The sequence below is a fragment of the Carcharodon carcharias genome, chromosome 8 (genome assembly GCF_017639515.1).
Source record: "Carcharodon carcharias isolate sCarCar2 chromosome 8, sCarCar2.pri, whole genome shotgun sequence".
NCBI lineage: Eukaryota > Metazoa > Chordata > Chondrichthyes > Lamniformes > Lamnidae > Carcharodon > Carcharodon carcharias.
In genome coordinates this window covers 148,072,814-148,089,759 of record NC_054474.1, presented here as the reverse complement: position 1 = coordinate 148,089,759, position 16,946 = coordinate 148,072,814, and the positions used below count along the sequence as shown (strand labels likewise).

The window sequence follows — 16,946 nt, the reverse complement described above, 5'->3', positions numbered from 1 at the left end:
GACCTGATGCAATATCTTTAAATCTTGTAGGTGTTAACTGAAGTGAATTCCATTACTTTAGCTGTTGCAGTCTGTTTTAAACTGTTGCTTTTTCTAACTGGCCGCATATGATGATCTCTGATTACAGACTTCAGCTGGCTCCATGCTATCAGTCCCAGGTTCCTGTTGCAGGCTTGGTTTACTGCCGGGTGTGCGAACAAGCACTCGTGAGGGTTTGGCTGGATTTCTGATCAACACTGCTGTTATTTTAACTCGCTAAGGATGCAGACACTTAATCCCTCTTCAGGGGGAGAGGATTCATTTCCCCAGCCTGCTCCTTGGGTCTCCTAAAGGCACTGTTTTTGCTGGATGACTGTCCACAGCCTAGCCAGTACCACAGCCAAGTGGCCATTCTTTATTGGAGCCTAAGTAGCTAGTGTCAGCAGGCTTTCTGACTGTAGAATGCATCACAGCTGAGGGTGTTGTGGCCCCCACCGAGTTCTCCGGCCTGGGGGTGTCACCGCCAGGAGCTTCCCTGGAGCAGCCCCGTGCAATGCAGAATCCACACGGTGAGCTCTCATCAGGGGGAAGACCTAACACTAATTTTAGCAAGTTGTGTATTGAGAATTAGATTAAATGCACAGCAAGAAATTGCTTTCATTTGATCTATAGCGAGGGTGAGATTTTATTTCAACTGTGCAAAAGAATTGACATTTGGGATGCTGGCAAGTTGCGCTGGGCTTGTGCTTGGGCTGCGTAGCGTATACCACACTGACTGAATATGAAGGTGAGCCTGCTTAACTGTTTGTGCAGCAGCATAAGGTTAACACGGCTGAACGTTTGTGTCTGAACCAGGCCCCTGGAAGAAGATCGAGGTCAACGTCTCAATCGTCTTTGCACATGGTACGCAATACCTGATGCCTTTTGTGTTAGGGTCCTGGTGCTTTCCTTCCCATTCTTAACTGGTACTCATTTGGTGGTGGTGGTCAGTGCTTTCTCTCCCTCCCCTCTCTTTCCCCTTCCCACCCTCTCTTGCTCTGTGCCATTCAATCATTAACACTTGTAGTTTTGATCCCCGAGTACATTTGCTAACAGTCTTTGCATGGGCATAGGATCACAGGGCGTGTTGTGCGTCCCACTAGTGTTCTCACTTTGTCTGCAGTGATTGGGGGAAGGGATCGGGTGCGGGAGTACAGTGACGCCTTGGGCTCTCCCTGGTGACTGCCCTGATCTCACTCCATTAATGGTTAGGTGTGAGCTTCTGCACACTGCTCCAGATTAGAGCAGGTCAAAGCATATGTAGGTGTACAATCCTCTATTTTATCTGGGGCTGTGGGGACAAAGCTGGGTAGGTGGGATTAGTTTGGAATTGCTGCAGGGCTATCTCTATCACTTCCCTCTCTCCTTGGGTGGATAACTGAATCATGTGCTGTATACCAAGTGCTGTGAACATTCCCTAATCCTCACTCTCTGTGAAAGATGAAGCATTTGATGAAAAGGGTGGGTGGGAGAAAAGTAAAAAACTTATCTTGAAGCGTGAGGGAGGTTGGTACTGGGCAGCAGAACCTATCCTCCTTTCACCCCTGATTGTGGCCTCTAAGCAGTGTCCCTGTCTCTGACGCTCATTACTGTGCTGTGCCAATTCCATTGCTCCCACCAGACATCCCAGTGACTTCCCTAAGTTTTTGTTACTGCTGAATGATCAGCATTTTGGTAATGCATTACAAGTTCACAGTCCTTTCAGACCCTGTGTCACTGTTCAGGCAGGTGTTAAAAATTGCCCCCACCCTCTGGCAATGTTTGAGCTGGCAGGAACGGGGAGTTCTCCTGGAGGAACACAGGAATCGCTGGGCAGAAAAAAGGTCAATCAAGTTCATCATCTACCATTCATGGTAGTCACATGATACAACAATAATGGAATCGTTGACCAATCCATTTCCTTGGGTTTGTTGTAAACTCTGACATGAGATGAGGGACTCCCTGTCGCCCCCATCCCCTTCCTCCAGTCCCCCCCATCCCCACCATGCTGGGCACCTTTGGGAACTATAGGTCCAAAGTCGTCTTTCCCTAACATTTCTCTTAACTAATATCATCAAAAGTGAAGCTGCTCATTACCATGTTATTTATGGGATGTTGCAGGTATTGGGTGGTTGTTTGCCTTCATTTCATAGAAACAGGAGGAGGCCATTCAGCCCCTTGAGCCTGTTCTACCATTCAGTTCAACTTGGCTGATCTGTATTTTAACTCCCATTTTATCTTTTAGTTGGTTTTGTAACCCTTACCCAACAAAAATTTATCAACCCCACTCTTGAAATTTTCAACTGATCTCCCAGAGCTCAATTTGGTTGAGGGTTGGTGGGGGAGGATGGGCTTGGGAAATTATGTGTTATGAAGCACAGTGGAATGCTTTGATGTCGTGTTGAGACAGATCAGTACAAGCATTTCTCTTCCCCTTACAGCCCACAGAGAGAGGAGAGTTTTAAACCTTTTGAGATGTATTCCAATCAGTGGGTCTCCTGGTTTATGTCAAATAATGGAGTGGATTGCTGATGTTTAATTGGAGGGCAAGATGGGTTTTCAATCAGTGGGATTGCTGCCAAGAACTCGGCTTCTGTGCGCCTGCGATGTTTTCATGGAGAACTGTCTTGTTTCAGCCCTATGGGAGACGCTCACGAACCACCTCTGAGTCATCTACCCACAGCATGGGCCGCGAAAGGCATCCCTCAGCAGCTAACCAGTCATCACTTCCACCTCAGCCAGAGCCCATTGCCAACACAGCCCCGGAGACAATAAAGGAACCCAGGCAAAAGGAACCCGAGAACAAAAAGACAAAGGTGAAGAAACCAGCGGATTCTGGGAGTGCACAGGGTGGCTGCATCCCTTTGATACTGCTTCCTGGGGTGAAGGCAGCAGTGGCATTTATTGCCCATTATTACCCTACAGCTGTGACACTTGGCTCCTTTCCTTGTAGTTGGTAAAGTGCAGGGTATTGACTTTAGAGAGAAGATTGGATAGAGGTGCTCAAGATTATGAGGGGTTTTGATAGAGCAAATAAGAGGAAACTGTTGCCAGTGTTAGAAGGGTCAGTAACCAGAGGGGCACAGATTGAAGTGAATTGGTAAAGGCACTGGGTGGGGAGATGAAAGTTATTTTAACTGTTTTACTTATGCCGATCTGGGATGAACTGCCTGAAAGGGCTGTGAAAGCAGATTCCATCGTAACTTTGAAAACAAATTAGATAATTGAGATTAATTGGATAGTTCTTTCAAAGAGCTGGCAGAGCGCAATGGGCCGAAGGACCATCACCTGTGCTGCAAGTTGCTAAGACCCAGCAACACCACAGGAACAGGGGGGTGATATGTTCCAAGTCAGGATGGGTGTTTGGAGGTAATAGTATCTACTGATCTTAAGTACCAAGTGCTCCTACTCGTGGGGTTGCTGGGCAGGGGGAAGAGGTTGAAGTGAGCTTGGTGTTGCTGAAGTGTCCATGCTCCCCTGGCTGCTTTCATCAGTGCTGTGTTCATTCAGCAATGAGGTGCTGCAGAAGCCACATGGAAGAACTGCCACACCAGGAGACTTTCTGATCATATGTTGGCAGGATGTTCAGGCAGGGAATGCAGCATATCCCTTGTAGGACTCCCAGGATAGGTACAGCACGGGGTTAGATACAGAGTAAAGCTCCCTCTACACTCTCCCCATCAAACACTCCCAGGACAGGTACAGCCTGGATTAGTCTGTCCCCTGGGTATGGAATCAGGATATTACCCCACCTGCCTCCCCCACCCCTACATCTCTCTCCATCATGGCAAAGCCACTAATGTATTTTTTTTTGTTTCTCAGGGTGGCTGGCTGAGCTGGTTACGGCCCAGCAGGAAGACTGAAGCCCATCTACCAGACGACAAAAATAAATCGGTGAGTGACCTGAGAAGGGAGAGCGGGGTGGTGGGCACTGCTCATGCCAGTCACAGGACACATCTACAGAGATCAGTTACGTGCACAGTGATACACTGCCTCTCCAAGGGAGGAGGTGCCGAGTGTTAGCTCACTCTTGTTAATATCCGGTGCAACTGAACTCATTTGCTGGCAATGTGTGAACAGTTATTTCCCTGAATCTTTGGCATCCTCTCCCTTTTTAAAGTTATTTTCTGGCTGCCATTTATTGCCCTGAGGTGCTGCTGGGCTGTCTTCATGCCTTGGTGTTAGGTATGGTGTTCTACAATTTTGACACTGTAATCTGACACGTGCCCTGAACCACCTTATCTCAACAGACTGGCAAAAACGAGAGAGTCAGAACAAGTTTTTTAAGTTTCACGTAAGTTACAGCAATAAACTCCGGCAGCGATCTGCAGTCTAACGTGGGCTATCTACTTTCTGTATCGGTTATGAACGGAAGAGCCCACAACTTTGCTTGCAGCTTTTGATCTTCAATCTCGAGCAGTCCCTGGCACCCGGCAGAGGAATTAGAGTAGGCTATTTAACATCTTGAGTCTGTTCTGCCATTGAATGAGATCACAGCTGATCTGTCACCAGTGAAGCACCTGACTGCCATTATACATGACACAGGCTGGAGTCGCTTTTCTATCTTCATACTCTTCCCTTGCACATGGTGTGATTGGACAGTGTGAAGTTAGGATTCGTGGACTGTGAACTGGCTGTGATGTGGCTACTTCTTCTGTGGCTGTAACCATCTTTATCCCAACCTATAGTGGGGATGTTGGGTGGATGTGAGCTAATTCTGCCATTTGCGTGAGTTATATGGGTTGTGGGGACCAATAAAATTGAGGGCATAGCTGCTCATGCCTATTGGATGCAAGAATCCTGCTGTATTCAGAGCCAGAATTCCAGTCTCTACTTGCCAGGAAATGTCTGCAGTGGAGAGTTTCAACCCTCCACCTTCTGACCCTGAGGCACAAATGGCTCCAGTGTTGATGAGTGTAGGATTGGAAGCGGGTTTTAATTTCCTGGCCTTGAAGTGTAGTTTTGGGTGAGGTGCCCAAGGGCAATCAGACACCCCGTATCTCAGAAAGAGTCTGTGCCCTTGGGGATTGGGTTGTTTTGAATTCTTTGCCTTCTGATTTACGCATAGATTGTGTGGGATGAGAAGAAGCAGCGATGGGTGAACCTGAACGAACCCGAGGAGGAGGTAAGCATCGAGTCCAGACGTTCTCCGGCTTCCTGCCGAATATTTTTATTATTCATTCTCAGGATGTGGGTGTCGCTGACAGGGCCATCATTTATTAGCCATCCCTGGTTGCCCTGCAAAGGTGATGCTTTGAGTTGCCACCTTGACCCACTGGTATTAGGTTTGGTACAACCTGACCATCTCAAAGGACAATTCAGAATAAACCACTCTGGTGTGGGTGTGGAGTCACATATAGTCCCAGACTGGGACCTATAGGACATTAGTGACCCAGTTGGGTTTTTTATGACAATCCAACAGCTTTGTGGTCACTTTTACTGAGAACCACGTTTTTATTTTCAACAGCGTGCAGATGGTTGTGCTGCATTTGGGCTCAGTGTATCTGGGCTATAGCGAGAGCAATTCGGCTCGGTGCCTTATCACTACTGCTGGATAATGTCAGCAACAGTTGAGGACAGGATGGGGATCAGGCTGTGATCTCCCCCCTGCCATATCTTGCTGGCACTCGCTATCTGGGTAGACCGGTAAAACTTATCAAATGACTGGGCTATCCCAAGGTAACCCACCGTTAGAGAGTACAACCAGAGAAAGATGGAACCAAAAGGAGAGTGTGTGTATGTGAGACACACAGGAGTGGGGGGGTGGTGGGGGGTGTTGGGGTTGGACATAGGAGCTGGGGGGTGGGAGGGAGGATAACAGGAGCTGAGGGAGGGTGTGGGGGGGGGGGGTGGTAGTGTGACAGGGGTGAGGGTTGGTGCGGAGCATAACGGGAGCTGGAGGGGGTTGGGAGGGAGGGAGTGTGACGGGAGCAGAAGAATTATACTATGGTGAACAGGAATATCTGTCTTGGCCCTGCCGATGATTCACGGCAACTCGACTGTAGGCAGCAGTTCACCATGTGGGGAATGGCAAGAGCAGACACACATGGCCCATTCAGGGTCTAGAACTTCCCTGAGGTTGGGAAGGGTGTGGGGAAGTGGGAAAAGGGATTTGTTGAGGCTTAAGGTACAGCCTGGTATGGGAAGGAGGGAATTTCTGACCCAAATTGGAGCTGAACTGAGCAAGCGGCCTGCTGCTGAATGTTGGAGTAACATCGCTTGTGTCATTGCAGAGCAAGCCTCTTCCTCCGCCGCCGAGCTTCCCAGTGACTGCCCCTACCACTGCCTCAAGTTCCACTACCTCACCTGTACTCGGGGGTGGTCCTCCGCCCAGGAACAGATTCTCCATGAAAGCAGGTGAGGTTTCGGCTCAATGTGTCTCTCTCACAACCTTGCTGTGTATGTCTCGTGCGTGCGTTCTCTCCACCATTACTAAAGCGTTTTTCCCCACCTTGTTATGTCACAAAGCACTTTACGACCAATGAAATATTTCCAGGCTCTAGCCACCCTTATAACGTAGGAAACACGGCAGCCAATTTGCACACAGCAAGATCCCACAAACAATAATGTGATAAATGATTAGACAATCTGATTTTGGTGATGTTGGTTGAGGGTTAAATATTGGCGAAGACAATGGGGAGAACCTCTCTGTTCCTAAAAATTGTACTATGGGATCTTTTAAGTTCACCTGAGAGGGAAGAATTTCCGTCCCTCTGACATCCCACAAGCGGATGAGCCCAATATTGGACAAACTATAGCCACTGCTTTTTAAAATATTTATGTACATATAGGAAGATGGCAAAAGGAGGAGGCCATTCAGCTCCTCCAGCCTGTTCTGCTGTACTATGAAATTATTGCTGATCCGTACCTTCAGCTCCATCCTCTCACCTTTCATCAGAACCTTTAATCCTCTTACCTTACAAAAATTTATCATTCTCATTTTTGAAATTTTCAGTTGACCCCCAGCCTCAACAACCTTTTGAGGGGGAGAGTTCCAGATTTCCACTCCCCTTTGTGTGAAGAAGTGCTTCCTGACATCACCCCTCAACAGACTGGCTCTAATTTTAAGGTTTTGCTCTCTTATTCCTGGACACCCGCACCCCAAGGCAATTGTTTCTCTCTTTCTATGCCATCAAATCCTTTAATCATCTTAAACATGTCAATTAGATCACCCCTTAATCTTCCATACTGAAAGGAATATAAGTCTGTGCAACCTGTCCTTATAATTTAACTTCCCCCCCCCCCCCCTCACCCCGCGTAACATTCTGGTGAATCTGCTCTGCATCCTGTCCAAGACCCTGTTCTGAGGTGTGGTCCCATAGTTATTGCAGATGGGGTCAAAGCTATGGGCCCTGACAACATTCCGCAGTAGTACTGAAGACTTGTGCTCCAGAACTTGCTGCACCCCTGGCCAAGCTGTTCCAGTACAGCTACCACACAGGCATCTACCCAGCAATGTGGAAAATTGCTCAGGTGTGTCCTGTACACAAAAAGCAAGACAAATCAACCCGGCCAATTACCGCCCCATCAGTCTACCTTCCATTATCAGAAAAGTGAGGAAAACGCTATCTATCAAGCGGTATTTGCTTAGCAATAGCCTGCTCACTGACACTCAGTTTGGATCCCACCAGGGCCACTCAGCTCCTGACCTCATTACAGCCTTGGTTCAAACATGGACAAAAGAGCTGAACTCCAGAGGTGAGAGTGATTGCCCTTGACATCAAGGCAGCATTTGATCGAGTGTGGCATCAAGGAGCCCTAGCAAAACTAGAGTCAATGGGAATCAGAGGAGAAAACTCTGCTGGTTGGAGTCATAACATCACAGAGGAAGATGGTTGTGGTTGTTGAAGGTCAATCATCTCAGCTCCAGGTCTTCACTGCAGGAGTTCCCAGGGTATTGTCCTAGGCCCAACCATCTTCAGTTACTTCATCGAGGACCTTCCTTCCATCATAAGGTCAGAAGTGGGGGTGTTCGCTGATGATTGCACAATGCTCAGCACCATTCGTGACTCCTCGGACACTGAAGCAGCTCATGTCCAAATGCAGCAAGACCTGGACAATGTCCAGGCTTGGGCTGACAAGTGGCAAGTAACATTCGTGCCACATGAGTGCCAGGCAATGACCATCTCCAACAAGAGAGAATCGAACCATCGTTCCTTAACATTCATGGCATTACCATTGCTCAGTCCCTCACTATCAACATCCTGGGGTTGTCATTGACCAGAAACTGAACTGGACCAGCCATTTAAATACTGTGCCAACAAGAGCAGGTCAGAAACTAAGAATTGTGCGATGAGTAACTCACGTCCTGACTCCCCAAAGCCTGTCCACCATCTACAAGGCACAAGTCAAGAGTTTGATGGGATACTCTCCACTTGCCTGGTGGATGAGTGCAGCTCCAACAACACTCAAGAAGCTCGACACCATCCAGGACAAAGCAGCCTACTTGATTGGTACCCCTTCCACAAATGTTCACTTCCTCCACCACCAATGCACAGTAGCAGCAAGATGCACTGCAGGATCTCCTTAGCACCTTATAAACCCATGACCACTATCATCTGGAAGGACAAGGGCAGCGGATAGATGGGAACATCACCGCCTGGAAGTTCCCCTCCAAGCCACTTACCATCCTGACTTGGAAATATATCTCCGTTCCTTCACTGTCGCTGGGTCAAAATCCTGGAACTAACTCCCCATCAGCACTGTGGGTGTACCTACACCACATGGACTGCAGCGGTTCAAGAAGGCAGCTCACCACCAGCTTCTGAAGGGCAATTAGAGATGGGCAATAAATGCTGGCCCAGCCAGCGACGCCCACATCCCATGAATGGATTAAAAAAAGCTAGATTTTGTACAATTGAAGCATCATTTCCTCACTTTGTATTCCAGCCTATGAGATAATCTAGCTTATTTTTTGTCAAAGGCAAAATACTATGGATGCTGGAAAACTGAAAGAAAAACAAAAAGTGCTGAGAAAACTCTGGCTTGGCAGCATCTGTGGAGAGAGAAACAAAGTTAACCCTTCAGGTCGAGTGACCTATCATCAATACCGTTAACTCTGTTTCTCTCCACGGCTGCTGCCTGACCACCTGAGTTTCTCCAACATTTTTTAAATTTATATTTGTTTTATGTACCTGCCCAATAGCTGTTAGTAATTTCTGTACTTGGATCCCTAAATCTCTAAGCTCCTCCAGTTTCTACTTTACAGAGTGCCTTAAATCTGTCCTTGTCGGAAAAATACCTTCTTCTGAATCCTGTTTAACTGATTTGCATTCTTTCTCTCCCCCGCCCCCACACATAGGTACGAAGGCCCGGTATGTGGATGTCCTGAATCCCAGTGGAACGCGGCCTGGTGGGGTTCTGCTACCCCCTGTGGACCTATTCGCACCCCTGGCACCGATGCCTATCCCCACCAACCTCTTTGTGCCGATGCCAGGTATGGTGGGTGGCTGCCACAGTTGGCTGTACGCTCGTCACAGTGTCAGTATTGTAACACATTCCTTCTTCGCATCTTTCCCCCCAGGATTCTCATGCTTCCAGAGGTGGTGAGACCCCTGATAAAGACAGACTTGCGTTTCTATCGTGTCTTTCATGACCCCAGGAAATCCCAAAGCACTTTTCTTTTTAAAAAGTGTAGTCGCTGTTGTAATGTAGGAAATATGGCAGCCAATTTGCACACGGCAAACTCCCACAAACAACGATGTGATCATGACTGGATAACCTGCTTTTAACTTGTGGTTTGAGTGATAATAATGGCCAGGATATTGGGGAGAGCTCCCCTACCCTTTGGGTAGCACCACGAGATATTTTAATTCCACATGTGAAGGTGGATGAGTCTTCAGTTTAACATCTTTTTTGCAAGGTATCACGTCTGACTGTGCAGCACTCCCTCAGTCATGCGCTGGGAGTGTGTTGCTTAGATTGTGTTCAAACCATGGAGTGGGACTTGAACTCATGACCTTCTGACTCCGAGGTGAGATTACAACCCGCTGAGCAATGACCCACATGGTTGGAAAATGAGGGGGAAGATATGAGGGGTTGGGGGGCAGTGGAGGAGGAGGTTTAGTGGGTGAAGGACAGAAAAGTCCTCTGCAATGGTATCCATCCTGATGGGCTCAAATCATGGCGCATGGGACTCGATGCTGCCACTTTCTGATTCAGTGGTGACAGTGCTGTCAACTGAGCCAGATGGTGTTCAGTTGGGACCAGTGCCACCCTGGGTCTTGGTCAGCCCTTCAGACTCTGGGAATCATGCTGCCAGTCAGAGAGAGAGATGAAACACTAATTTCATATGAAAATAGGAGCAGGAGTAGGCCATTCAGCCCATAGAGTCTGCTTCACTATTCAACAAGATCATGGTTGATCAGATTGTGGCCTCAGCTTCACTTTCCCATGTCACCATAACCCTTAACTCCCTTGCAGATCAAAAATCTGTCTAACTCAGCGGTGAATATATTCAATAATCAGGCCTCCACTGCTCTCTGGGTTGGAGAATTCCAAAGACTAATGACCCTCTGAGAGAAGAAATTCCTCCTCCAAGTCTGTCTTAAATGGGGGTCCCCTTATTTTTAGACTATGTCCCCTAGTTCTAGATTCCCCACAAGGGGAAACATCCTCTCAGCATCCACCCTATCAGGCCCCACTCAGGATCTTAAATGTTTCAGCAAGATCACCTCTCGTTCTTCTGAACTCCATTGGGTATAGGCCCAACCTGCTCAACATTCTTTTTCAGATGATCCCTTCATTACAGGAATCAGCCTAGTGAGCCTTCTCTGAACTGCTTCCAATGCAAGTTTTTCTGTTCTGAAGGAGACCCGAATTATACATAGTACTCCAGTTGTGGTCTCACCAATGCTCTGTACAGCTGTAACAAGACTTCCCTACTTTTATACTGCATCCCCTTCCAATATTTCATTTGCCTTCCTAATTATCTGCATGCTAATTTTTTGTGATTCATGTGTGCTTAGATCCCTCTGTACCGCAGCATTGTGCAGTCTCTCTATTTAAATAATATTTTACTTTTCTATTCTTCCTGCCAAAATGGACAACCTCATGTCTTCCCACTTTATACTCCCATTGTCCAATTTTACCCACTCAGTTATCCTATCTACATCCCTTTGCAGACACTTTGTATTCTCCTCACAACTTGCTTTCCTGCCTATCTTTGTATCGTTAGCAAATTTGTCAACAATACAAGCTGTCCCTTCATACAAGTCATTAATATAGATTGTAAATAGTTGAGGTCCCAGCACTGACCCCTGTGGTATTTCACCGGTTAGTTTGCCAACCTGAAATTGACTCATTTATCCTGACTGTTTTCTGTTAGGTAGCCAATCCTCTATCCATGCTAATATATCACCTCCAACTCCTTGAGCCCTTACCCCGTGCAGTTACCTTCTATGTGGCACCTTATCAAATGGCTTTTGGGAATCCAAACACGCCACATCCACTGGTTCCCCTTTATCCACCCTGCTTATTAGATCCACAAAGAACTTTAAATTTGCCAAACACAATTTTCCTTTCACACAATCAGGCAGTGTCAACATGGTTTTATGATGATTTTCTAAATGTCCTGCTACTACCATCTTAATAATGGATTCCAGCATTTTCCCAATGACAGAGTTAGGCTAACTGGTCTATAGTTTCCTGCTTTCTATCTCCCACCCCCAGCTCCGCAACTTTTCTTGAAAGGTGATGTTATGTCTGTGGTTTTCAATTTGCTGAAACCTTTCCAGAATTTAGGGAATTTTGGAAGATTGCATCCACTGTCTCTGCAGTCACTTCCTTTTAGACCCTGTGATCCAGGGGACTTGTCAGCTTTCAGTCCCTTTAGTTTTCTAGAACTTTTTCTCTTGTAGTGATAGTTTTTAAGCTCCTCCCTCCTTTTTGCCTCTTGATTTTCTATTCCTGGGATGTTTCTCTGTGTCCTTTACTGTGCAAACAGATACAAAATACTTGTGTTTATTGTATTGATAGGTGAGGGACCTCAGCCTCCTGAAGGAAGCCCAGCAGAGAGCTCGCAACCCATGGAACAGACAAACCTTGAGGGAAGTGCACAACCCCAGGTACCAGTCTGCATTGTCTCGTTTATATAGTGAGTACAGCACAGAAACAGACCACTCAGCCCACCTAGTCTTATGCTAGCATGTATGCTTCATACAATACCCTTCCAACCCCTCAGCATCACACCTTTTCAGCAAATCCCTCTACCCTTTTCTCCCTTGTGTTTATACCCTTAAATGTATCTGTGCTATTCTCGACCACTCCCTGTGATAGTGAGTTACACATGCTCTGAGTAAAGACATTTTTCTCCTGTAATCCTGATTGGATTTATTAGGGACTATCATATTTATAGATCCTATTTTTGGCCTTTCCCAACAAGTGGAAACACCATCTCCATGTATACTGTAGGGGTTGGCAATCTTAATAACAAGATTCATTTTTAAAATTTAGTCAAAACATAATATCTTAAGAGCCACAATGCTGTAACTCATGCCAGTAATATCGAAAAACATGACTAAGACACATTTCAACAACATTTTAAACGTTCTTACAAAAAAGCTGTTAATTGAAACTTTTCCATGAGCATAATGTTAATAGAAGTTTAAAAAAAACTATTTAAATACCGTGAAAATGAGTTAAATCAACCAAGGTTGGGAGCCACACCTGAGTCCTTCACTTTTTAAATTTGTTTATGGGATGTGAGCATTGCTAACTAGACCAGCATTTATTGCCCATCCCTAATTGCCCTTCAGAAGGTGGTGGTGAGCTGCCTTCTTGAACTGCTGCAGTTCCTGTGATGCAGGTACACCCACAGTGCTGTTAGGGAGGGAGTTCCAGGATTTTGACCCAGCAACAGTGAAGGAACGGTGATATATTTCCAAGTCAGGATGGTGAGTGGCTTGGAAGGGAACTTCCAGGTGGTGGTGTTCCCATCTATCTGCTGCCCTTGTCCTTCAAGATGGTAGTGCTTGTGGGTTTGGAAGGTGCTGTTGAAGGAGCCTTAGTGAGTTCTGCATCTTGTAGATAGTACACACTGCCACTGTTCATCGCTGGTGGAGGGAGTGAATGTTTGTAAATGGGGTGCCAATCAAATGGGCTGCTTTGTCCTGGATAGTACCAAGCTTCTTGAGTGTTTTTAGAGCTGCACTCATCCAGGCAAGTGGGGAGTATCCCATCACGCTCCTGACTTGTGCCTTGTAGATGGTGGGCAGGCTTTGGGGAGTTGGGAGGTGAGTTACTCGCCGCAGAATTCATAGCCTCTGACCTGCTCTTATAGCCACAGTATTTATATGGCTGGCCCAGTTCAATTTCTGGTCAATGACAACCCCCAGGATGTTGATAGTGGGGAATTCAGAGATGGTATTGCCATTGAATGTCAGGAGCTGATGGTTAGATTCTCTCTTGTTGGAGATGGTCATTGCCAGGCACTTGTGTGGCAATGTTACTTGCCAGTTGTCAGCCCAAGCATGTATATTCCAGGTCTTGCTGCATTTGGACATGGACTGCTTCAGTACCTGAGGAGTTGTGAATGGTGCTGAACATTGTGCAATCATCAGTGAACATCCCCACTTCTGATCTTATGATAGAAGGAAAGTCGTTGAAGCAACTGAAGATGGTTGGACACTACCCTGAGGAACTCCCGGAACTGAGATGATAGACCTTCAACAACCACAGACTGCAGACCCTTGCTCTACCCTGTCAAACCCTTTCAAAATGTTATAAGCCTCTACTAGGTCACATCTCAGGCCTCTCTTTTCGAGATAAACGAACCCTAATTTACAATCCAGCCTCAACCTTGGGACTGATATTCGCTATCTGAGAGTTCCTTATCCCTTATGTATGTTTTTTGTTCTCCTATCCCCACTCAATTTCTGGTCTCGTTGGGGTGCAGCTTTCACAGGAGCCAGGCACACACTGATGGCTGTGACACTGCAGACCCAAACAACCAGGAATGGCAGGCTGTTGAGCAGTGGCAGCATTGTGGGCAAATCTCTCACTGGCCCAACTCTGCACACTCACTAAGGTGGAGACCAGGATCATTCTGCCCTCGCCCAGCAATAGGAGAATGAAACCTGGCACAGAAAGAGGAAGGAGCTCATGAGATAAAAACTAAACTTATTCCAAGTATTTAACATGTTGCTTCTCCTTTTGTAGATGTTTAACCCGGTACCAAATGCTGATTCATCACCGCCTGAGCCAGACAGTTTGCAGTTTGGAGAGGTAAATAATATCAATGCTAAACATTGTCAGGTTTATTGTTGAAAAAAAGTGACTCATTCTTCCCACCAAGTAGCCAGCTTCTCTGACTTTGCGATGTTCTTGCTGTCCCATCTCCTCTGTTACTTGTTCAATCGACTGTCTCTAAAACAAAAAAATCTTATTTAGGTTTAAAACTGGCCTTTTCTCTCATTTTTCTGTCGCTGTTTCCCCTCCTGTGCTGAAGTTGGCTACTTTCAGTGGGGCTGGGGCTCCAGAGGTACAAGTTGGCTTCAGACTCACCACAATGACTATTCTTTATTGTGCCAGCCTATATCACAGAGGGTTGTTCGGCTATTGAATTCTGTCTTTGCTGCCATTCCATGCATCCCATCTACTCAGTGGGAAGTTGATCAGGAGCAGGGCTCCTGGCTCATCCTTCTCCAAACTAGGGGCACTAGGATTGATTGAGGCACCAGGACACACTGTGACCAGCTAACCGTCCTGGAAGTGAATGGAGACCTTGCGTGGTCTGTATATCCTGAACTGCTTGTGAACCAAACCAGCTGGGCCATCAGGGAAAATATAACTTCGCTGATCCCGTAATTTTGTCTTTCCCTAAAATAAAAAACTTGCATTGCTATAGCACCTTTCATAACCTCAGGATATCCTAAAGCACTTAACAGCCAATGAAGTGCTTTTGAAGTGTAGTCACCGTTGTAATTTAGTAAATGTGGCAACCAATTTATGCACAGTAAGATCCCACAAATGGCAAAATATTAATGGCCTGTTTTAGTGATGTTGGTTGAGGGATAAACTTTGGCCAAGACACTGGGGCGAACTCCCTTGCTCCCCTTGGAAATAGCATCTGTGGAATCAATGAAGTTGACCAGAGAAGGCAGACAGGTCTCATTTTAATAATAAAAACAAAAAAAAAACTGCGGATGCTGGAAATCCAAAACAAAAACAGAATTACCTGGAAAAACTCAGCAGGTCTGGCAGCATCGGCGGAGAAGAAAAGAGTTGACGTTTCGAGTCCTCATGACCCTTCGACAGAACTTGAGTTCGAGTCGAACTCAAGTTCTGTCGAAGGGTCATGAGGACTCGAAACGTCAACTCTTTTCTTCTCCGCCGATGCTGCCAGACCTGCTGAGTTTTTCCAGGTCTCATTTTAATGTTGAATCCAAAAGACAGCAGCCCTGACAGTACAACTCTCTTGCAACGCTGCACTGGGAATGTCAGTCTGGATTTGGTGCTGAAGTCTTTGGAATCAAGACTTGAACCCATGACGTTCAAAGGCAAGTGTGCTGCTCATGACAGTGTCTGTTTCTGTTGCAGTTGAGACTGAATCAAGGACATTCTGAAGATTACAGCAGCACTTTGAAAGTACCTCTTTGGTAGTGAAGTGCTTTGGGACATCCTGAGTTCATGAAAAGTGCTATATAAATGCAAAGGCTTTCTTTCCTTGTATGTCTTGTGATATATTATTGATGCTGATTTGTTAAATGTCTGTGTTCCAGGTTGCCCCTCAGCCTGTACATGATGGCCCTGCATCTGGAGCTGTTCAGTTTTACAACCCCGCCCAGTTCACCCAAGTAAGTACTTAGTAGTTTTTAATTTTTTTTAAAAAGTTCTGTTTCATGATATTCTGCTTAAACCTGTGGTGAATGTCAATCCCCTCTACAATTGTGTGTTGGAGATGCTGCAAAATAATACACTGAATATTTGACAGTGTAGAGGGAGCTTTACTCTATATCTAACCCTGTGCTGTACCTGCCTTGGGAGTGTTTGATGAGGACAGTGTAGAGGGAGCTTTACTTTGTATCTAACCCCATGCTGTACCTGCCTTGGGAGTGTTTGATGGGGACAGTGTAGAGGGAGCTTTACTTTGTATCTAACCCCGTGCTGTACCTGTCCTGGAGGGGACGGTGTTGTGCCTGACTTCTCCCCTCCCATTTACTAATTGTGATGTGACCTCTGCTTTATAGTCCTCGGCCGGAACTGCAGCCCCTCGACCTGGACGATTTGTACAAAGGAAGTATCCAACGTTGAAGTGAAGAGACTTAGAATGAACTCTGAAATGAATGGAATTGTAACCCTTAATGGGGACGGTGCAGGTGACCTGCTGTGAAATTTGCAGTTACAGGTGATTAAACTGGAGCGGTGTGTTTTTGAAAATAGTTCTTTCCCTTGAAGGGGCCTCTAGAAATGTGGTAATTACTGCATTGCAAAACCCTTTGAGAAGGGCCGAGGGACTAAAAACTGAAGATGTGTGAAATGTAATTCTTTATTCCAGGCTTAGCCAGTTAAATAATAAAACCAAGCTTAACGGGAGCTGTAGCTACATGACTGAACTTACAATGCAACATGGTATAAAAAAATACACACACCCTCTTAAAGTGACTGTAAATGTCAGAGCATTATTGCGCAATAGAATGGGCGTAAACCAGATCCTGGCATGCCCAGAAAGACGCCCAGCACCAAATCATTCTTTGATTGCTGAAACTGTTCAGTTATAAACAAGCAAAGTGCATTTGTGTGGGAAGAGCATTGGTGGTGCGGGGGAGGGGGGGTGGGGATTGAGGCAAGGGACAAAAATATTAGAAGGATTGTCCCTAATGATTTGTATTTAGGTAATATATATAAAAGGCTGCTGTAAGAGAGTATTGTATAGCCAGACCCACCTGTTGTACATTAATACTTTAAAATATCTGGAGGATTGTGTGAATAAATATTAACATGTGCAATAT

General features: G+C 46.1%; 1 protein-coding gene across 3 annotated transcripts in view; it reads left to right on the top strand.

The window, feature by feature from the left end:
• Positions 1–16,755, top strand: part of sec16a (SEC16 homolog A, endoplasmic reticulum export factor) — a 68,422-nt gene extending 51,667 nt beyond the window's left edge. The window contains exons 22-31 of one of the 3 annotated variants that reach the window (XM_041194233.1): positions 835–882; positions 2,634–2,813; positions 3,820–3,891; positions 5,066–5,122; positions 6,231–6,354; positions 9,299–9,433; positions 11,974–12,062; positions 14,155–14,220; positions 15,717–15,791; positions 16,185–16,755. In XM_041194233.1, coding sequence (XP_041050167.1) covers positions 835–882; positions 2,634–2,813; positions 3,820–3,891; positions 5,066–5,122; positions 6,231–6,354; positions 9,299–9,433; positions 11,974–12,062; positions 14,155–14,220; positions 15,717–15,791; positions 16,185–16,253 — 915 coding nt within the window. In that variant the 3' untranslated portion in view covers positions 16,254–16,755. Of the gene's footprint in view, positions 1–127; positions 531–834; positions 883–2,633; positions 2,814–3,819; positions 3,892–5,065; positions 5,123–6,230; positions 6,355–9,298; positions 9,434–11,973; positions 12,063–14,154; positions 14,221–15,716; positions 15,792–16,184 lie in introns of those variants that run through there. The other 2 variants (XM_041194234.1, XM_041194235.1) reach the window with 2 other exon arrangements.
• Positions 16,756–16,946: the final 191 nt, after the last annotated feature.